Below are 24,077 nucleotides of genomic sequence, written 5' to 3' on the forward strand. Positions count from 1 at the left end.
GGGCATTACTGGTGACCCCTGTCTTTCCACATTCTGCAGGAGGAACATTCAACTGCCCTAACCACCATTCCCACTATTCTAAATTCCCAAAGAGACTATTGAAAAATAAAGAATAAAAAAAAGTTGTCTGACCAATCAGGCACACAGAACGCTTTTTGTTTAGCTAGAGAAGGAGGATGGATGGGAGAAACTACCTAAGTATGTTTCGGGTAACGCAACCGCCCAAATATATTACTTCACTTATTCAGCAGTCCCATGTCTGCTCCTGCTCAGCGTGCGCTCTGCCTATTCATGAGGTAAGTTTTTAAATCAGTCATTTCCTTTCCCAGCAGCCCCCTTTCGTTGCTCCCGTTTTTCCTGCTGCTAAACAATAATGGAGGGCCCTGACGCTCGAGATAGGTTTTCAGAGCCACTCAAGGTGAGTTTTTAAAGCTAATGTTAATTAAGTTTTCATATGTTTATTTTCACGGAATCTCACTGGAAGAGAAGGAAGGTGAAGATGGCTGTAGTTGGAATGAAAGCAAAATGAAGGAAGGAATCTATTGTAGCTGTACAAAGTACTACATTCCAAAGCAAAGCAATGACAAAGCTGTTCCAACATGTATTTACTCCAGCAAGACCATGGCTCACTTCCTTTTTCATTCTTGGTCATTGCAGCCCAAAATGTTTTTGTTTCCAGCTCCTTTCAGTCTGCCACATTTCACTTCTAGCACCCTCAGCTAATCTGCATTCTCTACGTTTATTAAATACAGGGCGACCCCCGTATCCGTGGGTCCGGTTACCACGGTTTCACTTACCCGCGGTTTACCATGGTCCGAACATATTATAGGGAACGTTCTGGAACAAGGGACCAGGTGGCTGCAGGGAAGGTACATTTCTGATTTTGATGAATGGGTTTGCTCCTATCTGCGGTTTCAGCCTTCTGCAGTAGATCCTGGAACGTATACTCTATGAGTATAGGGGACTACTGTAGATGATATTTTATTTATTAAAATATACATATTCATTAGTTTTCCCCTGGACATAAAGAAGTAACAAGATATAATTAAGAGGGAAATCAGGAGGGCAAAAAGGGGACATGAGATAGCTTTGGCAACTAGATGTAAGGAGAATCCAAAGGGTTTTTACAAATATATTAAGGACACAAGGGTAACTAGGGAGAGAATAGGGCCCCTCAAAGATCAGCAAGGCGGCCTTTGTGTAGAGCCACAGAAAATGGGGGAGATACTAAATGAATATTTTGTATCAGTATTTACTGTGGAAAAGGATATGGACGATATAGACTGTAGGGAAATAGATGGTGACATCTTGCAAAATGTCCAGATTACAGACGAGGAAGTGCTGGATGTCTTGAAACGGTTAAAGGTGGGTAAATCCCCAGGACCTGATCAGGTGTACCCGAGAACTCTGTGGGAAGCTAAAGAAGTGATTGCTGGGCCTCTTGCTAGATATTTGTATCATCGATAGTCACAGGTGAGGTGCCGAAAGACTGCAGGTTGGCAAACGTGCCACTGTTTAAAAAGGACGGTAAAGACAAGCCAGGGAACTATAGACCAGTGAGCCTGACCTCAATGGTGGGCAAGTTGTTGGAGGGAATCCTGAGGGACAGGATGTACATGTATTTGGAAAGGCAAGGACTGATTAGGGATAGTCAACATGGCTTTGTGCGTGGGAAATCATGTCTCACAAACTTGATTGTGTTTTTTTGAAGAAGTAACAAAGAAGATTGATGAGGGCAAAGCAATAGATGTGATCTATATGGACTTCAGTAAGGCGTTTGACAACGTTTCCCATGATTAGCAAGGTTAGATCTCATGGAATACAGGGAGAACTACCCATTTGGATACAGAACTGGCTCAAAGGTAGAAGATGCAGGATGGTGGTGGAGGATTGTTTTTCAGACTGGAGGCCTGTGACGAGTGGAGTGCCACAAGGATCGGTGCTGGGTCCTCTACTTTTTGTCATTTACATAAACGATTTGGATGCGAGCATAAGAGGTACAGTTAGTAAGTTTGCAGATGACACCAAGATTGGAGGTGTAGTGGACAGTGAAGAGGGTTATCTCAGATTACAACAGGATCTGGACCAGATGGGCCAATGGGCTGAGAAGTGGCAGATGGAGTTTAATTCAGATAAATACGAGGTGTTGCATTGTGGGAAAGCAAATCTTAGCGGGACTTATACACTTAATGGTAAGGTCCTAGGGAGTGTTGCTGAACAAAGAGACCTTGGAGTGCAGGTTCATAGCTCCTTGAAAGTGGAGTCGCAGGTAGATAGGATGGTGAAGAAGGCATTTGGTATGCTTTCCTTTATTGGTCAGAGTATTGAGTACAGGAGTTGGGAGGTCATGTTGCGGCTGTACAGGACATTGGTTAGGCCATTGTTGGAATATCGCATGCAATTCTGGTCTCCTTCTTATCAGAAAGATGTTGTGAAACTTGAAAGGGTTCAGAAAAGATTTACAAGGATGTTGCCAGGGCTGGAGGATTTGAGCTATAGGGAGAGGCTGAACAGGCTGGGGCTGTTTTCCCTGGAGAGTCGGAGGCTGAGGGGTGACCTTATAGAGGTTTACAAAATTATGAGGGGCATGGATAGGATAAATCGGCAAAGTCTTTTCCCTGGGGTCGGGGAGTCCATAAACTAGAGGGCATAGGTTTATGGTGAGAGGAGAAAGATATAAAAGAGACCTTAGGAGCAACTTTTTCACACAGAGGGTGGTACGTGTATGGAATGAGCTGCCAGAGGAAGTGATGGAGGCTGGTACAATTGCAACATTTAAGAGGCATTTGGATGGGTATATGAATAGGAAGGGTTTGGAGGGATATGGGCCGGGTGCTGGCGGGTGAGACTAGATTGGGTTGTGATATCTGGTCGGCATGGACAGGTTGGACCAAAGGGTCTGTTTCCATGCTGTACATCTCTATGACTCTATGACTGTATATTGCTGTGCGGATCACCAGATTTTATTGAAGTTGCATTATTTTTCAAAGGCATAATTGACTGTGTCAGCATAGAAATTGCTGGAAAACTCAGCAAGTTTGGCTGCATGTGTGAAGAGAAATCAGAGTTAACAATTCAGGTCGACTGTCTCTTCCCCAGAACTTCCCCAGTGAGGGCCCAAAACGTTAACTCTGATTTCTCTCCACAGATGCTGCCAGGCATGCTGAGCTTTTCCAGCAGTTTCTGTTTTTATTTCTGATTTATAGCATCTGCAGTTCTTTCGGTTTTTATAATTGATTGTATGCATGCCACCCTGCTTTCTTCCAGTGGATTCCCTTTGTGGATTGAAGCAATTTCAGACTAGTGTATGGTAATCTGATGCCCAGTTATTAGCAGTACATCATGTAGGTCCTGCCAACTCAACACATTTATGTTATGTCACTGCCTTATACTTTGACTCTGCGCAGCTAGTTGAAAATTAGTTCTTGGACACTGGATTACTCCTTAAGCAAATATGTAGCTCATAACACCTCTTAAAAATAATGCAGTTAATTGCTGTTAAACTACAGCTTTCACTCCTCTGTGACCATTGAAACTCCTAAAGTCGTGGTTCATCAGCCTGGACAGCTCTGATGAGTTGGTCCAAAATATTTCACAGACACTATCTCATGTGATTGTGGTATTCTGTTTGCCTGCTTGATTTTTATGCACAATGAGGAGTGCACATTGGTTTACAAACAGGGAAGGCCTGTTGAGACAGAGGACACCAATGCCTTGGAGCTTGACCAAGGAAATGTATGCTGCCAGACAGTTATCTGCCACCAGATCTGATCAACATCAGTGTCTTGAAGAGATTGTCACCTGAACAAACCTTGCTGCACTGCATTAACAGTCATTTCTATTATCTCTCTATTATCAGAAATACAGGTCATTCTTGGATAACATTCTTGACAAATTATGGATGCTGTTTGGATAACACAAACTTTCTACTAATGGGTATAGCAATTTTCTATAATGATCTTTTACAGTGTGATTTTCCATAGGGGTTTTCCATAGCATGATTTTCTGTAGCACAAGGTTGCTGAGGGACACAATTGTCACGTCATAGTAGAATGACCTGTAACATCTGCCAGCTACAAAAACATGGTTGCTAGATCAGCTCACATTCTAATATCAATAGCCATTTTCTGGGCAGAATCTTATAGATGGCTAAACAACATGGACCATGGTGGTATTTGTGCCAGAGTTGCATGGGAAATCTGACGACACTGATCTTGAGGTCAGGAGCAATTCACTGCACCTTTTGTGCATCTACTGAGCAATGAAGCAACTTTCACACTAGAAACTTGCTAGTTGCCAAAAATGGGGGATTATAATTTGTTAACATCACAACTTGCCCTATCAATATTCAGCATCCTATCTTAACAAATGCACCTCACATTCTGCATATGTCAGCTGTCATAAACCCTCATAATGCACATCCAGTTCACTGGCAGCATATTTCTGCATTTCAAGGTTGCATCTCGGGCTTTGAACCTACTTGGATGCTCACATGATCCTTATCTTGCATTACCTTGCCTTGCCCCACAGATACCAGGCTCATAGATTTATTGCCTGCTGGTTAGCACAGACACAAAGCCAGGAAGCTTGTCATGGTTGTCAGCAGTTCTCAATCAAGTCAGGGGAAATAGCCTTCATTCAGGGGTCCAGGCACAGTAAGTCAAGGGCAGCATCCAAAATCAGTTTTAGACACAGTCAGTCAGCCACTCAGTGTAGTTAGGATCTCCACACAAGGGGTGAGAAGCTGTACGTTGGTAAGCCTATTATCCATCTTGACACTATCTGCTGTATTGTAGCCTGGTTTCCTTCTGGGATGAGATGGAAGTGGGTGTTAAGGGAGATGGAAATGGGTAGGCCAGCTGTTATTTTTGGTTCAGGTGGGAAGGTGTCCCAAATGAGTGAGCAGGCAGCATAGAGGTTACCTAGAGTTAGTGGTGTCAGAGGTTGAGCTGACTGACAACAAATAAGGTAAAATGTTACAGACTTTAGATTTAATTCCCTTTCGGCCCAACAAGTCCACACTGACCCTCCGAAGAGTAACCCACCCAGACCCATTTCCCTCTGACGAATGCACCTAACACTATGGGCAATTTAGCATAGCCAATTCACCTAACCTGCACATCTTTGGACTGTGGGAGGAAACCGGAGCACCCAGAGGAAACCCACGCAGACACAGGGAGAATGTGCAAACTCCACACAGAGAGTCACCCAAGGCTGGAATTGAACCTGGGACCCTGGTGCTGTGGGGCAGTAGTGCTAACCACTGGCTCAGTGGTTATCCCTGCTGCCTCACAGTGCCACAGACCCAGGTTCAATTCCACTCTTGGGCGACTGTCTGTGTGGATATTGCACATTCTCCCCATGTCTGCATGGGTTTCCTCTGGATGCTTTGATTTCCTACCACAGTGAAAGATGTGCAGGTTGGGTGAATTGGCCAAGTTAAATTGCCCATAGTGTTCAGGGATGTGTAAGTGAGGTGTATTAGTTAGGGGAAATGGAAAGTAATAGCATAGGGGAATGGGTTTGGATGGGATACTCTTCGGAGGGTCATTGTGGACTTGTTGGGCCAAATGGCTGGTTTCCACACTGTTGGGATTCTCTGATTCATATATTTCTAAAAATGTTAAAGTATAAACATTGCTGGGAGGTGATTGTGCAATAGTAAAGATAGAGCAAGTGTGAGGGTTTGGAGCGCAGATAATGGCACTTATGTGGGCTGAGTCATTGACCTTCTTCCTAAATTGCTGGGCATTCCTCCAGTGGGCACAAACCAAGTGGAAACCTCAGATCAGGCTACCATGGTCTTGTGTTGTGGCCTCTTGCTAGTTCTGGCAGATTTGGACATCTTGTTTATGTACCACCCCATTCAGGAAGATCTCTAGGTCCCTGCCTGCAAAATAGAAGGCCTGTTTCCCCTTAGCTATCATGTCAGGGACAAATGACAGGAACCATGCAGGGCAGCTCTGGATGGACAGTGCTCGTCCAGGTTCACATTAACTTTATAAAGGTAAGATGCAAACTCCTATGGATCCTGGAGAACTGAAAAAAAACACAGAGAATGCTGAAGAAATTCGACATATATGGACAGAGAAGCAAAGTTAACATTACGAGTTTGGTGTTACACTTCGTTAAACCTTTTTAAAGATGGCACTGGCATCAGGAAAGCTGGGAAGTTCTGCAAAGGTGCATGATCTTGGAATGGAGCATGGTAAGATGGGTTCAGAAACGTCCAAAGGTTTATCACAGCGGCTGGGTGAGTAATTAATGAGGAGAGTTAGGTAAGCTATGGCAAGAAAACGTGCTAGGTCTTGCAGTAAAAAGGCTGGGAAAAAAAAAACTTGATGCGACCAGTACTTAGCCAAAACAACCTGACATTCTACTTAATGCTTTCAAACCATGGTATTGGTCCACTGATGTACAAGCTATTTCCCATTCCAGTACAAAATTCTTGGAGCAGATCAACGTGTTCCCTTTAATAACTGCACCATGAAGCAGAACTTACTTTAAATAAATGTGAGGTGCTGTAGTTTGAAAATGCAAATCAGGGCAGGACTTATACACTTAATGATAAGGTCCTGGGGAGTGTTACTGAACAAAGAGACCTCAGAGTGCATGTTCATAGTTCGCAGGTGGGTAGGATAGTGAAGAAGACATTTGGTATGCTTGTCTTTATTGATCAGTGTGTTAGGTGTAACAGTTAGGAGGTCATGCTGCAGCTGTACAGGACATTGATTAGGTCATTATTGGAATAATGTGTGCAATTCTGCTTTGTCCTGCTACAGGAAGGATAGTGTGAAACTTGAAAAGGTTCAGAAAAACATTGACAAAGATGTTGTTAGGGTTGAAGGGTTTGTGCAATAGGGAGATGCTGAATAGATTTGGGCTATTTTCCCTGGAACATCAAAGGCTGAGGGGTGACCTTACAGAGCTGTATAAAATGGTGAAGGGCATACAATAGGGTAAATGCACAAGGTCTTTTCCCTGAGGTGGAGAAGTCCAAATCTAGAGAACATAGGCTTTACGGTGAGAGGAGAAAGATTTAAAAGGGATCTAAGGGGCAACTTTTTCACATAGAGGGTAATGCATGAGTGGAATGAGCTGCCAGAGGAAGTGGTGGGGGCTAGTACAGTTATAACATTAAAAGGCGTCCGAATGGGTATGTGAATAAGAAGTGTTTAGAGAGATATGGGCCATATGCTGGCAAATGGGAATAGATTAATTTAGGATATCTAGTCAGCATGGATGAGTTGAACCGAAGGGTCAGGGTTTCTGTGCAGCATATCCCTATGACTCTATGAACTGCTCCCCTAACAGATGCTCCTTGAAAGATGGAACATTGTGGTGGTTCAATCAAAGGATTTTGAAGTACCCTTTTTCATACAGAAAGGAATTAGCTGTTGACTGCTTTCTGACAAGAGAGAAAAAAAATTTAGCTGATTGGTTGAAGACTTGCAGAAGTGTTTTCATCGTTGCTAGCACCAATTTTCATTCCTGTTGTCCGACTTCCCTGCTGCTGAACTGCACTTCTGCTGATGTCTGAAACAGTAGGTTTTGGAAGATGATCCCTCAGCTTTCCAAAGGAGTGATTGTGATGTAGTGATAAAATACGAGTAATCCAGAACCCCATCTAATGTTCTGAGGGTATGTGTTTGCACTTCTGCCATGTCAGATAATGAAATTTCAATTCGGTAAAATTTCTGGAATTAAAAGCTAACTCAGTGGCAGCCATGTAACCATTGTTGATTATTGTTAAAAACTGATCTGATTCATACTTTGGGGAAGGAAATCTGCCATGCATACTTGGTATGGGCTTTGTGTGTTTCCAGACCCACAACAACGTGGTTGACTTTCGATAGTCCTCTGAAATGGTCGAACAAGCCACTCAGGTCAAGGGCATTTGCTGGCCTAGCCAGCTATGCCATGTTTTGTGAGTGAATTTTAAAAAGGGCAAAGAGGATATTTGAGTTCAGAGCCTGAAGAGTTCCAACATGATCATCCTTCAGATTCATAATTAATATTTTCTCAACTTCGGAAGGAAGGGTTTAACTGCAAAGAGTTTAAGTTGATTATGTACACCATGAGTGTCTGTGACATGACGAAAATGCCACAAAAGGTCTACACTTTCTACCATAGTCTTGAGGCCCTAAAGTCCAAGATCCACCAAAACCTGCTCATTTGTGTTGAGTAAATCCTCTGGTAATTCCCACAATTTTCTTTTTAATCATGGGGGAGAATTATTTCATAGATGGTGCTCAACATGCTAAGAGTAACCATGCCTTGTTAACTATAGTTTCTTCTTACGGCTCACACCGAAAAACAAAAATTGCTGGAGAATCTCAGCAAGTATCTGTGAGAGAAAACAGTCAATATTTCAGATCCAGCAACCCTTTCGCAGAGCTGCTAACTTTTCCAGCTATTTGTTTTTGTCTCAGATTTCCAGCATTTGCTGTTCTTTGTATTTTCACTAAACAAAATCAGAAATTGCTAGAAAAAGTCAGGTTCTGAGTTCTCTGAAGCTCTGAAGAACTTCTGAAAAAGAATCACTGGACCCACAACATTCAGTCTGCTTTCCCTCCTCAGATGCTGCCAGACCTGCTGAATTTTTCCAGCTATTTCTGTTTTTCTGTGAGTACGAGAGTTAAGCAGCAATTGGAGAAGTAGGAGCGAAAAATGATAGCATAAATATAATTGATTTTAATTATCCAGAAATAGATAATAAAAGAGGAAGTGTTATGAAGTAATGAAAACAAGAACAAAAGTTAAATCCATGTATTTTAATGTCTCTTTGACATTTTCACTTAGCTTCAAGTACTAACTTTTTTTGAATGAAAGATGCATCAGTTAAAATAATGAGCTAAATAGCTGTCCATTCTGAAGCTATAAAGCATTTCTCCCAGATCTTTTTTTTTATTAAATATGTCTGTGGTCTATTTGTTATCCAAAATATAGACTGCAGGTACTCTTTAATAACTGCCAAGGCATGAACCCTAAATATCAACATTATTAAGTCAAAACACAGAGTTAAAAATATTCATGACCTTTACAACACCAATGTACTAACAGTGCACAGTTTAATTTACTCTTGGTGTGTTACAAACCTTGCTATACTTGCATTCAATTTTTATTATTTTCAAATATCCATATTTAGCAAAAGCTAAATGTGGACATTACTTGCACATTGGAGATTAAGTAAATGTTGGATTGGGTCAGGGTGGTGTGGGAATGTCTGCTCAGGAGGGACTCTGTTGGATCAGGTCAGAATGTCTGGTCATTGGTGTGGAATGGAGTCCCGAAAGGAGAGTGTCATGACGGGTTGGGACAGGGTGGGGTGGTGCCTCTCTAGCAGTATTCAGGTCAGAGAGGGGATGATGTCGGGTCTTGGGCTGGGGGTGGGAGACCGGATTGGACGGACTTTGTGCAGGTTCCTGAGATGTTGGATTTGAGGTGTTGGGTTCGGACAAGGTTTAATTACATTGTGTTGTTAGCAGAGAAAGGGAGGGGTGCATCGAGGCTTTAATTTAATCATTACTCAGGAGTTAAAGTCGAGTTTTAATCCCCTATAACATTTCCTGGGTAACTATTCAGCTTAAGTGAGTTGGAGTCTTCCACAATCTGTAAAATTTGTGTTCTCTTTAGGAGAGTGACAGATGCAGGGAGTTGCCCATCAGAATTTAATTCCTTCAGAGTCCTATGTCAGGATTTCCACAGCACAATTTCAGTCCATGCTGCAGAAACTACTATCTAACCATAACAATGTTTGAGCAAGTGACTTTAATAATTAGAATGGACTGAAATCTTAACTACAAAGAAATGATTCAGAATAAATATTGAGCTTGATTCTGTTGTCGCTAGTCAGACAGTTTGTTATCAAGTGGATATTTGACTATGGAGAATACCTGTAATCCATGGAAATGTACATCAGTATGAACCAATTCCTGTAGTATTAGGGGGTTGAGTAAGATATTGTAAATCTAAATAACTTCCACACAAATCCATTTTATTTATCATAAAGCTAGTTCAAATGGTTTAAACAATAAGTAGCTTGAAAAGGATTATAATAAATCCTACCCTCAGCAGATGTAATCTCACTCAACCACAAAATGCAAACACAGTTGAATGAGCCACAGATTTTTGAAAAATCAATGTGTTTCTATGGAGATTTGACAATATACTTGAAGCATTTTCTGTATCAAAGTGCGAGTCGTATTTACTTTCTGCATTTGATAAAATTGTTGAGAATTAAATTGAATAACACCCCCCAAACTAGGCAGGGTTCTCACAATATGTTCCTTCCTATGCAAAGTTCCTTCCCAGGCAAAGTTTCTGCTGCCTGCTCGATTCTATAATTGCACCAGTTGAGGGTGGCTGTATGCCTCAACAGGGTCAGAACCTCATAATAGATTCAAACTATTTAAGGTGAGCCCAACACCAACTTGATCTGCTTAAAACAGAGGAGCACTTCTGCTGCAGCAAGTGCTGAAAGCAGCTGGAGGAGAAGGCCTGAGCAGAAAGTACTTGGAATAATGGTGTGACAGTGCAGGGATAATGCTCCAAGGTTCTTTGTGCAGCACTGGATGTCTTTGTTCAATAGTCAGACAGAAGAGATCTCATCTTTCCAAAGGGAATGAGCAGACTCTGCAAACAAACACTGCAAAGGCATTTGGAACAGATAACAATTGCAACCAATTCCTAAGGACACTGATGCAGTGCAGGAAAATGTTACACTTCATGTGATCAACATAATCTTTGAATACCTTATCCTTAGAACCGAATCACATACCAAATATTTCTATCAATTCTGACTCATATTTCACTTTTTTTGTTCTTTGACATCCTCACTCACTTTCTGCCCCTGCAACTCTTACAGCTGCCAGCCATTCAAGGCACACTAACTGAACAAATTGAATCATACTCCTCCAAGCTCTTTATCTTTCTCCTACAGGATAAGACTGCACACTACTATAGCCAGCAACAGAGGACCAGGTGTGGATACACATGGATGCATATCTTCAACCTGACTTAAGATGCATTGTCATATATCAAGGCACAGCCATTACAGCACTTAGATTGAAACTATCAAAGAAGTTGATATGCTGTTATTGAATTCATCTCTGACTTCCTATTTCACCCACATTGCTCAATCTTTCCTGATTAACAAGCTGCAGATTAAATAATTATGCCCCTCTTACTTTCCTTCCCCTCCCTTCTCTCACTGCAAACTTGTCCTTCAGCCTTTTGCATTTCTTAGCCAGGCAGTGTTGCAGAAACAGACATGGAACAGTGAGAGAAGACTGTTGAATAATACCATCACGAGTCCTGACACATTCAGTCACCAGCTCCGATGCTAATGTCATGCCAACTTTAGAAGGCTGTTTAGTAGTGGAATCTGTACATGTGGAGATGCCACACATGATTGGTATATAGACATGGCAAGGGCAAAGGGCAGTGCACATGCCAGCCTGTCTGAGTGGCAGCTGCTAGCAGAGCAGAAATTCACCTACGTGATACATTGAAAATGGTAAAACACAAACTGTATTTTTAGGGAATGTTGTTGCAGTACATCTTTTCATTTAGATGTATATGCAGGTAGTGGCATTTGGCACTATGGATAAGCCAGCTATCCTGACTGTAGACCAGAATGCCATGCTACAACTAGTCAACCTGACCTATGGGCACCCGTATGGGCCCCAGCTAGGCCTGTCTCTTTGTTGGCCACGTAGAACAGTCCATCTTCTGTATTTACACTGGCACCACTCCCCACCTCTTCCTCCGCTACATTGATTACTGCATTGGCGCCACCTCATGCTCCTGCGAGGAGGTTGAGCAATTCATCAACTTCACCAACACATTCCACCCTGACCTTAAATTCACCTGGATCATCTCTGACACCACCCTCACCTTCCTGGACCTCTCCATCTCCGTTAATGACAACCAACTTGACACTGACATTTTTTACAAACCCACCGACTCCCACAGCTACCTGGATTACACCTCTTCACACCCTACCTCCTGCAAAAATGCCATCCCGTATTCCCAAATCTTCCGCCTCTGCCGTATCTGCTCCCAGGAGGACCAGTTCCACCACAGAACACACCAGATGGCCTCCTTCTATAGAGACCACAATTTCCCTTCCCACTTGGTTAAAGATGCCCTTCAAAGCATCTGGTCCACATCCCGTCCCTCCAACCGTAACAAGGATAGAACCCGCTCCCCCCCCCCCCCCCCCCCCCGGTGCTCACCTTCCACCCTACCAACCTTCGCATAAGCCAAATCATCCGATGATATTTCTGCCACCTCCAAAAAGACCCCACCACCAGGGATATATTTCCCTCTCCACCCCTTTCCGCCTTCCACAAAGACCGTTCCCTCCGTGACTACCTGGTCAGGTCCACACCCCCCTACAACCCACCCTCCCATCCTGGCACCTTCCCTTGCCACCGCAGGAATTGCAAAACCTGCACCCACACCTCCTCCCTCATCTCTATCCAAGGCCCCAAAGTTTTACCTGCACATCCACCAATATCATTTATTGTATCCATTGCTCCCGATGCGGTCTCCTCTACATTGGGGAGACTGGATGCCTCCTAGCAGATTGCTTTAGGGAACATCCCCGAGACACCCACACCAATCAACCATACCGCCCTGTGGCTCAACATTTCAACTCCCCCTCCCTCTCTGCCGAGGACATGCAGGTCCTGGACCTCCTCCACCGCCGCTCCCTCACCATCCAACGCCTAGAGGAAGAACGCCTCATCTTCCGCCTCGGAATACTTCAACCCCAGGGCATCAATGTGGATTTCACCAGTTTCCTCATTTCACCTCCCCCCCCACCTTACCCCAGTTCCAACCTTCCAGCTCAGCACTGTCCCATGACCTGTCCTACCTGCCTATCTTCCTTCCCACCTATCCACTCCACCCTCCTCTCTGGCCTATCACCTCCATCCCCACCCCCATTCACCTATTGTACTCTATGCTACTTTCTCCACACCCCCACTGCCCTCTCATTTATCTCTCCACTCTGCAGTATTCCTGATGACGGGCTTTTGCCCAAAACATAAATTTTCCTGCTCCTTGGATGCTACCTGATCTGCTGTGCTTTTCCAGCACCACTGTAACCTAGACTCTGGTTAACCTGACCTGTCAATGGGGCAGGACATATTCAGGGATGGCACTTTCCATGAGCATTTTTAAAAAGAGAAGTTGATGAGCTCTCATCTCTTGGCAGAAGAGAAACGTCAGTCCTTACTCTATCAATCAGTGGATGGTGAACAGGCAGGTCTTGCTGATGTCATCTGCTTAAGTATGGCGATGCAAAGAAATTTGCAACTACAGACACCGTCATCAGCTATTGGCAGTGCTATCCTTAGCTTGCTTTGAGATTGTAGGCTTTCCTGCAGGAAGTGGTGGATTTCGATGAGAAGCTCCTTCATTAAAACAAGTCTATGTGTGCACTGCATCTTGCTTGTTTGGAGGAAAGAGAAATGCTCCCAGAACATTTCACTTTGACAGAGAAGGCCTCCTGCTGTGAATCCTTTTCCCCTTACTCCTTCCCTCCAGATGTAACTTGCCTTTTTCTGTGCCGCCCCATCTCTACCTGCCTTGTGCTGCAGGCTAAGAAAGTATTAACTACAGCCCCCATGACAGGAAGAAGTGAATGTTGGAATGTTTAGTTCAAATGTTCTGTTGTTAAATCAGTGTTGCAGATCTGTCAACTTTGCATACAGCTGATATACTTTCTCTGAACCAACATGGACTATCTGTCTTTAATAACATGAAGCATGGCCGAAACCAGAACTGTACGTAGGCAGCGTTATCCAAGGTTATACTGGACTTTAAAATGCACCTGCAGTATTGCAAATGTGAGCACTACACAATCTGATTTTGTGATTATTTACTGTTACAGCTTTCAAATTTATTATAACATTATTTGTTTATTTTAGCAGTTTTTAATAACATTATTTTGTTTGCATTTTGCAGAACTTGAAGAATCTCGACAGAAGTGTCCTCCATGCTGGTATAAATTTGCAAACACTTTCTTGATCTGGGATTGCCATCCAAACTGGCTAAAAATAAAGGAAATTGTTCATTTAATTGTAATGGACCCATTTGTGGATCTCGCTATTACTATCTGCATTGTGCTGAACACTGCTTTTATGGCAATGGAGCATTATCCAATGACAAAGCGCTTTGAGGATGTACTCACATATGGGAATTTGGTATGTATTTGCCTACAAGAAAGTCTTCCACACTTCTTAGGTGGGCGTTAGTTTGTTAAGGCCAATATTTATTTATTTTTAACCAATTAATTCAGTGTGGCTTGCCAAACAAGGGGAACATTTTTAACACAGTAATTAAATTATTGATGTTGAAATGATAATTTTCAATGTGGTTTTTGAATATTTTCTGTTAAGCTATTGTAGAACACTACAGTAACAATTTGATAGATTTATTTATTCCATTTGAATGTCAACAATTAAAAATATTACAGTTTACCAACATCTACATTGCAGTTCATTAAAGTGAGCATTTAATGCAGACTAAAAATTAAACTTTCACCAATATACAGGAGAATTATTATACAGGAGAATACAATGCTGTGAAAATGTAGATGGTTGCAATAAAAGGATTCAAAATTAAAGCTAAGCAAATCACTTTTTGGTGATGAGTGTACAAATAATGACTGTTACTCAGATTGTATTGGAATTTTCAGCTCAAACTGAAAAAAATCAATTTTTTTAGCAGGTGCATTTATTTTAACTGATACTTACCATTAAAAACACATTATAGTAAAATCCAGGTTTACAAATAGAATATAAGTAAATGTGAAAAAGTAGAAGATTAAACATCTGATTGATTGCCATTGTGCTATTTTTCCATTAAAATTAGTAGAAACTGACTGCAAAGTTCAAGAGATAAATATGAATACTGCTGTTTGTAAGAACATTCTGATCCTCAAAAGATTTCAATTTCTCCATCATTTTATTATATTTGACTGATCATATGAGAGGTTGGGTCAGAAATTTCACTGTATGCAATTTTCAGTGAAATGTGAAAAAAACAACAATAATAATCCCCTTCTGTTCACCCAGGTATTTACTGGTATTTTTACTGGTGAAATGATTTTCAAAATCATAGCACTGGATCCTTATTACTACTTCCAAGAAGGGTGGAATATTTTTGATGGCATCATTGTGAGTCTCAGTCTAATGGAACTTGGTCTCGCTAATGTGGAAGGACTATCTGTGCTGCGATCTTTCCGATTGGTAATTGTACATTTTTCGTATTAACATATTTTTTACTGACTGTATTCTAATACTACAACGTGACAGTTCATTGTAAATCCCTTTATGTTCACTTTTGAAAAATTAAATGTTCTATTTTAATTGATTTTATGCAACAAAAGTTACATGTGAGCACTTCAGAAGGTAACTGGTAAAGCTATTGAAGAAAGAAATATTATGCGAATGAATAATCTTTGGAATGAACTATTGTTTTTCAGCTCAGAGTTTTTAAATTGGCAAAGTCATGGCCAACCCTGAACATGCTGATTAAAATTATTGGCAACTCAGTAGGTGCTTTGGGCAACTTGACTTTGGTGTTGGCCATCATTGTCTTCATCTTTGCTGTGGTGGGCATGCAACTCTTCGGTAAAAACTACAAGGAATGTGTGTGTAAAATTGACAAGGACTGTATACTGCCTCGCTGGCACATGAGCGACTTCTTTCATTCCTTTCTAATTGTGTTCCGTGTGTTGTGTGGAGAATGGATTGAGACAATGTGGGACTGCATGGAAGTTTCTGGACAATCTCTGTGCCTCATTGTCTTCATGATGGTCATGGTAATTGGTAATCTGGTGGTAGGTAACAAAACATTTTTGAACCTCGTACAGTTAGAATAGTTAAAACAAAAATAAAAATGACTAATATTAAAAGTTAAATATTGATAATAGTACTTGTATAAATTTAATTTTAGCACGTTATTTGAAATTTTTTTGGAAATAGTTTAAAAATCATTGCTTAAGTTTGGCCATATAATATTGTCTTAGGAGAAGTCAGTTCCTGGTATATATGTTTTTATGTTCATAGGTAAACATTGCATGTTCAGTGAAATACTTGAATAATGTAAAATACAAAAATATTGCGAAATCTTGAAGTAAAAACAGAGAAGGTTTTATGTTTCCTATTTTATGTATAATTTATAGTATCAATTAGAATATTGATATGTTTATACTTTTTGAACTCCAGGTATTGAATTTATTTTTGGCTTTGCTACTGAGCTCATTCAGTGCTGACAACCTTGCTGCTACAGATGACGACAGTGAAATGAATAACCTACAGATTGCTGTGGGGAGGATACAGAAAGGCATTGATTATGTTAAAAGAAATACGCGAGAATTAATTCATAGAGTTTTTATCAGGAGGAAAGTCACAGAAGACATCAAACCTCTTGATGATTTGCATAGCAAGAAAGACATTTATATCTCAGATCATGCAGCTGTTGAAATCACTAAAGACATTGACTATCATAAGGATGGAAATTGCACCACCTGTGGAATTGGCAGTAGTATGGGGAAATACAATACTGACGAAAATGACTATATGTCCTTTATTCACAATCCAAGCCTCACTGTTACTGTTCCAATAGCTGTGGGGGAGTCAGACTTTGAAAACCTAAACACAGAAGACTTCACTAGTGAATCAGACCTAGAAGGTAGCAAAGAGGTAAGAAGATATTTTCTTTTTCTTGTGTGTATAATAAATCAAGGTGCATTATAGTTATGTGTCATAATCTTTCATGTTAAGGTAAGACTGTTATGGTTCAATATTTTCAGCAGTTTTAATGAATGCCTGTAGATAACACATGTAAGAAATGGAAGCAGTACAACATTTGGACCTTTTGAGCCAGCTCCATTAATTAGTGAAATCTACTCCTACTTTGACACCATTTTTCTGCACCATCCCTGTATTATGTGATTTTTTTTTTAAATGTGTAAGGCAATCAAACTTAATCTTGAATGTACTTAACAGCTGAGCCTCAGGGGGAGAAAATTCTGAAGATTCATCTCTCTCTGAATGAAAAGACTTCTTCCTCATCTCAATTCTGAATGATTATCTCTTATTCTAAGATAGTGTCCCTGGTTCAAACCCACCAACCAATGGGCACATCGTACATCTATTCTGTTACCCCCTGTAAAAATGTGTATGTTTGAATGAGGTTATCTGTCATTGGTTTAAACTCTCAAGATTTAATTTGTCCTCAAAGGACAAATCTTATCTCTCAGAAGTTGTTTGGTATGTCTTTGTAGCACTCTCTCTATGGCAAGCATCTTTTTCTTTAAAGAGACTAACAGTGTTTAACCAGCCAAAAATTTATAAATTACAAGATAGTGTATTTAAACATCACAATTTATCTTAAAACTGATGACAAGTTATATAAAGGTTGTATGATTTTTTAGAAATATAGTTGCATGTTTCCAAATATGTTTTAATCCATTTATCTTAAAGAATTACCAACAATGTAATAGAAAAGAATATTTTTAATGCTTTATATTTCTAATACTGTTGCACAACAATATATAATTACAATAAATTGAAAATGACATGACTGTGTATTATCATCTTTCTGTTTTTATTAGTTCTTTACGATACTCCAAATCAAAAAAGAATAGCATTATTGCAGAGATGAATACTTTAATAAAACTGTTCAATGCTATTTTTAGCTTGACATTGATTTACCTAATACTAATAAAAAAGATTCCATTAAAAAACAGTTTTTACATGAATTTGTTTGTTCCTGATACCTTCTCTCCTTCTCAAAACCTGTAAAATTCCATAGTTTCTCCCAATTCTGCCCTCACCACCAATTATCAGGTTGATGTCTAAGTGGGATGGATTTATGGCTTCCTCAAATCATCCTAATCCAAGTTCTAGCCACTCAGCAACTCTCACCCATTGTACTCTATGCTACTCTCTCCCGACCCCCACCCTCCCCTAGCTTATCTCTCCACGCTTCAGGCTCTCTGCCTTTATTCCTGATGAAGGGCTTTTGCCCGAAACGTCGATTTCGCTGCTCGTTGGATGCTGCCTGAATTGCTGTGCTCTTCCAGTACCACTGATCCAGAACTTCACTTTGATGCAATGGCTGCTGACTATAAGAGCTGATCTTCCATAGGCACTGCTATCTCAACTTTAAAAATTACTTCCCTCCTCAAAAAGTACATTTTTCACTCTACCACTATCTGTTACAACTCCAAAGTTTTCTTTTTCATCCTGAGATCCTCAGGTGCATTGTTGTCTTCAGTCCTTTCAGTTTAGTGTAAATCATAACAATGAGGCTGCTGGGCAAAAATTGGCAATTACAATCTTGACGATAATCAATACATCCTATTATAGTCATAGAGTCATATGGCATGGAAACAGACACTTTGATCCAAACAGTTCATGCTGACTAAACTAGTCCCACCTGGCTGCACATACCCATATCTCTCTAACCATTTCTTATTCATGTGTTTATCTAAATATCTTTTAAACATTGTAATTGTACCTACATACATCACTTCCACACATGAACTGTGTAAAATAAAAACTCTCCCCATGCCTTTTTAAATCTTTTTCCTCTCACCTTAAAAATATACACCTGACTCTTGAAATTCATACTCTGGGGGAAAGAAAAACTTACCTGCTAATCAGCTTGTCTGTACTCTTATTATTTTATAAACCAATTTAGGGTAACCCCTCAACCTCCGATGCTCCAGTGAAAAAAACCCTAGCTTCTCCTTACAACTGAAGCCCTCCATCCTGGCAAATGTCTTCTCAACTTTCTCCAGTTAAATAATATCCTTCCTACAACAGGAAGATCAGAGCTGTTATCTGTCCTTGCTGTTCTTTGCCCCCTTATAGGCTTCAGTATGGCTCAACTACTCCATTGCACTGCCCCAACTGCCTTTCATTATACTCCTCTCATTGTATCACATCTACATATCCAGCATGTATACTGTAACGTCTATCCTTCCTGCATCCCTATACCCCTGTCAAGTCTCCTTTTCGCGTGCTCCAGTCAACAACTATTTAAATGTTAAGTCAGTTTCCATAAGTAACTTGGTAATCCTAGGTTGAGCTTCTAACCTGTGCTATGCTAATCACCGAGGCCACCTGCTTCCATTTGTTTATGATCTCATACTGGTTTTCTGACTCAGCTCCACTGTCGTTGAATCTTACCCATTTCATCTTCATCCTCTGGTTGAGATTCTACAGCCTACCATATAGCATCTACCTTTCCCAGACTAAATCTAGCTTTTTTTATTGTCATTCTGATCTCAGCAAGCAATGTGTTCTCAAATATATTCATTTTAAAAAATTGATCCTCTCTTCCAAATTCCTTTTTGGTATAACACCTCAAAATTGTTCATATTATTTTGCACTTTCCATTCTTCCTCTAAGGCCTGTGTGTTTAATTTGTCCTCTTCTGTGCTTTAAGGTAATAGACGTCAGCTATATGAGCCCTGAGATTCTCTTTTCAATACCCCTCTTGCCTCTCTTAAATCCCTTTCCACTTTCAAATATCTCAGCAACCTGTACTTTCAACCAAACTTTACAATAAGTTTCCAAACTCAGGTTTTGTAATAAGAATCAGTTCAGTGGTGTATTTTTTTAATGTACCAAATGTTTAACCTGCATATACTGACCAATTTATTTGCTTTCTGATGGTATTTTGAATGTATTCTTAAATATTTAAAAGCTTTGTGTCATGTTTTAAACTACCAGCATTTGTGAAATGTACAATATTTTACCCTGTCCTACATGAAGCACAATTGTAGATCGGTCTTATCTTTCAATAGATGCATGGTGTGGTGAACCATTAGAGTAGAATACTATTATGAATGCATTTTAAAAGTGCCAATCAGCCTATTTAACAAGTTTCAAGATAATGTGAGCTGTTAGTTATATTTTGTCAGAACTGTTGGATTAGTCATTTAATACTGTTCAAAACCAGAGAAATGAAAAAATGAATTAATATAACAGAATGTTGCAATGCTGACAAAATACTGTTTCAACTGGTTTAAGAAAATTACCAAATTGATTTTCTACAAAATGTCATTGGTGATCCTGCTGAATAATTCAGTGAAACTGGTTATCCATAAGCATCTCCAGAACATGTTGTTGAATAAGCCAGACATCAGGTAAAATTTTACTTTGTTCATGGAAAACTAGGAAGGATGTGTAAAATGATATTATAAGCTGCTACAAACAGCCTCTCATCTGACAAAATAAATTACTATTACCACCATCATTTTCCATACATATTTTGTTAAGCGATAACTCTTCTCCTCTGCACACCCTACATGCCTAAACCATTGGTCACGTGTTGGCAAGAAGAAAAATCTTTGAATCGTTGGTGCAAAATGCCTTTTCTGATGTGTAACTCTACATAGATTCTTGTGAGATTTCAGAACGTGTGTACTAAATAGAAATGTTGATTTTGTGCATAAAAGAATTTTGTCAAAATATATGTGCTTGAGAACTTGTGGATACTTGAATATATTGAACAAGAATGACCAGTCTGGAAGCAATAATAATCTGATACTATTAATAAAATATTGAATATTTTGTTAGATCTTATAATTATTTATTGTAATTATTCAATTTAATCCTGGTTGTAATACTTACAAATTATGTTATATCCAATCCCTCATGACAATTGAGATTTTTTAAACTTTTTGGTGGATGTGTTCAAAACTGATAGAGCTGATTCTGAGGAGTGAAGTCATCCACAGTAACATGGAGGTGGCAGGGATCATACCCACACAAACATTAGTGAATCAGTTTATTATAATGGCAATCCAAAGGTTTTTATACGACTAATTCTCTCGTGTCAGCTCACAGATTACCAGACTTATTGAATTCAATTAATAAAATACCATGGGGGAAATTGTACTCGCAATCACTGTGTTACTAATTAAGTAACCCTAAACCTACTCTCCCCAAATTAGAATATCTGAGCAATATATCACAACAATACTACCTTTGATTTGAGCAGACTGCTGCATCTTCTGGCCTTGTGAAAAAAAAACCTTTTTCCTCAAGAAATTTCTCAACAATCTTTATACTTTTTGCTCCACATTTAACATGTTTAATGTAATTTTCTAAATCTGGTTTTTATTTCAACTGGGAGACATTTAGAAGATAAACACTGCATCCGATAATGGTAGTGCAAGGTGAGAGATTTCAGCATCAAGTACAGACAGAAACAGAATCTGATAACAAAATCAGAATAGAAATAAAAGCAGTAATTGAGACTGCAGTGTTTTTGGGGAAGGCCAAAATGATGCAAGAATAAAGGAAACATGAAAACAGTCAAGTCAAATAATATGGTGTTCATCATCAAAGGGAGTGTATTCCATGACAGGTGGTTGTTTAAATTAGAAATGTGTACCTATTTATAAAACAATATCAGTAATTACCCAATCATAAACTCTTGGTAGAAAGATCTAATGAATTTTCATCATATTGTTTGATTTAAGAAAACACACAAAGCATGAAAAAAAGGCTTCCAAACTTATGCTTTCAAAACCAAATTGAAGTTTCAATATGAGATTGCTTTTAGAAATTATGCAGAAATTATAGGCTATTCACAATAAATGTCAGTTCAATGTGCTGGACTTATGCTTTGTTTTGAATTTAATTTGAATCAACTTGTCTGAATACATTTTAGAAACATTTTGTAAGTTTAGTGTCACATTAACTCGTAGTTCTCTTTGTGGTATTTGCTTTTCTAATAATTGCGGAATTCACCTAGACTTCAAAGTAGATTTAAGTCATTACTTGAGCAGTAACTTAAATGTGACAAAGTGAAACGTTCTTGAAAAGTGCTAGCTTAAATTGTCAAAAACACTCAGACATATGTGTATATATCTTACATTGTTATGAGAAGTATTTACTTAACACTACACTAGTTTAAAAAACAATTGTCAAGATTAGAGTGGTGCTGGAAAAGCACAGCAGGCCAGGCAGCATCCGAGGAGCAGGAAAATTGATGTTTCAGGCAGGAGCCCTTCATCAGAAATGAGGCTGGGACCCTCATTCGTGATGAAGGGCTTCTGCCCGAAACGTCAATTTTCCTGCTCCTCGGATGCTGCCTGACCTGCTGTACTTTTCCAGCACCACTCTAATCTTGACTCTGATCTCCAGCATCTGCAGTACTCAGTTTCACCTAGTAAAAAGAAATTGTATCTAGTTGAAATGAATGGATTGCAATCCGTGAAAATACGTGAGATTTGATTTTATGTACACAAACATTGACACAAAGCACCAAAGAAAACAACAGGCACTGAAAAGACATCAGGCACTTAGACAGATTATGCTCTATTTATGGGATTGTCAATTTTCGAACATTCACTTATCATAAACCGAAATATGGATAATAGACAATAGACAATAGGTGCAGGAGTAGGTCATTCTGCCCTTCGAGTCTGCACCACCATTCAATATGATCATGGTTGATCATCCTTAATCAGTATCCTGTTCCTGCCTCATCTCCATAACTCTTGATTCCACTATCCTTGAGAGCTCTATCCAACTCTTTCTTAAATGAATCCAGAGACTGGGCCTCCACTGCCCTCTGGGACAGAGCATTCCGCACAGCCAGCACTCTCTGGGTGAAGAGGTTTCTCCTCATCTCTGTCCTAAATGGTCTACGCCGTATTTTTAAGCTATGTCCTCTGGTTCGGCACTCACCCATTAGCGGAAACATGTTTCCTGCCTCCAGAGTGTCCAATCCTTTAATAATCTTATATGTCTCAATCAGATCCCCTCTCAGTCTTCGAAACTCAAAGGTATACAAGCCCAGTCGCTCCAATCTTTCAGCGTAAGGTAGTCCCACCATTCCAGGAATTGACCTCGTGAACCTACACTGCACTCTTCACTAGCCTTCTTCACTACCTGCTGTACCTGCATGCTTACCTTCATTGACTGGTGTACAAGAACACCCAGATCTCTTTGTACTGCCCCTTTACCTAAATTGATTCCATTTAGGTAGTAATCTGCCTTCCTGTTCTTGCCACCAAAGTGGATAACCATACATTTATCCACATTAAACTGCATCTGCCATGCATCTGACCACTCACCTAACCTGTCCAGGTCACCCTGTAATCTCCTAACATCCTCCTCACATTTCACCCTGCCACCCAGCTTAGTATCCTCAGCAAATTTGCTAATGTTATTATTAATACCATCTTCTATATCATTAACATATATTGTAAAAAGCTGCCGGTCCCAGCACTGATCCCTGCGGTACCCCACTGGTCACTGCCTGCCATTCCGAAATGGAGCCGTTTATCACTACTCTTTGTTTCCTATCAGCCAACCAACTTTCAATCCAAGTCAGTATTTTGCCCCCAATACCATGCGCCCTAATTTTGCTCACTATGTGGGACTTTATCAAAAGCTTTCTGAAAGTCCAGGTACACTACATCTACTGGATCTCCCTCGTCCATCTTCAGAGTTACATCCTCAAAAAATTCCAGAAGATTAGTCAAGCATGATTTCCTCTTCATAAATCCATGTTGACTCTGACCTATTCTGTTACTACTATCCAGATGTGTCGTAATTTCATCCTTTATAATAGACTCCAGCATCTTTCCCACCACTGAGGTCAGATTAACTGGTCTATAATTTCCTGCTTTCTCTCTCCCACCTTTCTTAAAAAGTGGTACAACATTAGCCACCCTCCAATCCGCAGGAACTGATCCTAAATCTATCGACCTCTGGAAAATAATCACCAACGCTTCCACGATTTCTCGAGCCACCTCCTTCAGTATCCTGGGATGTAGACCATTAGGCCCCAGGGACTTATCAACCTTCAGACCTGACAGTCTCTCCAACACCAATTCCTGGCAAATATAAATTCCCTTCAGTTCAGGTCCTTCAGCCACTGTTACCTCAGGGAGATTGCTTGTGTCTTCCCCAGTGAACACAGATCTGAAGTAACAATTCAATTCTTCTGCCATTTCTTTGTTCCCCGTAATATATTCCCCTGTTTCTGTTTTCAAGTGCCCAATTTTAGTCTTAACCATTTTTTTG

General features: G+C 40.1%; 1 protein-coding gene across 4 annotated transcripts in view; it reads left to right on the top strand.

Annotated features, from left to right (window-relative positions):
- scn1laa (sodium channel, voltage-gated, type I-like, alpha) overlaps positions 1 to 24,077 on the top strand; it is a 198,119-nt gene that overhangs the window by 76,130 nt on the left and 97,912 nt on the right. For all 4 annotated transcript variants that reach the window (XM_087989105.1, XM_087989108.1, XM_087989107.1 and 1 more), the window contains exons 14-17: positions 13,978 to 14,216; positions 15,090 to 15,263; positions 15,500 to 15,856; positions 16,245 to 16,721. In XM_087989105.1, the coding sequence (XP_087845231.1) occupies positions 13,978 to 14,216; positions 15,090 to 15,263; positions 15,500 to 15,856; positions 16,245 to 16,721 (1,247 nt within the window). The remainder of the gene's footprint in view (positions 1 to 13,977; positions 14,217 to 15,089; positions 15,264 to 15,499; positions 15,857 to 16,244; positions 16,722 to 24,077) is intronic.

Source organism: Chiloscyllium plagiosum, unplaced genomic scaffold (assembly GCF_037043375.1).
Source record: "Chiloscyllium plagiosum isolate Xiang-an unplaced genomic scaffold, Cpla_swu_hap1 HiC_scaffold_7, whole genome shotgun sequence".
In the NCBI taxonomy this organism is placed as follows: domain Eukaryota; kingdom Metazoa; phylum Chordata; class Chondrichthyes; order Orectolobiformes; family Hemiscylliidae; genus Chiloscyllium; species Chiloscyllium plagiosum.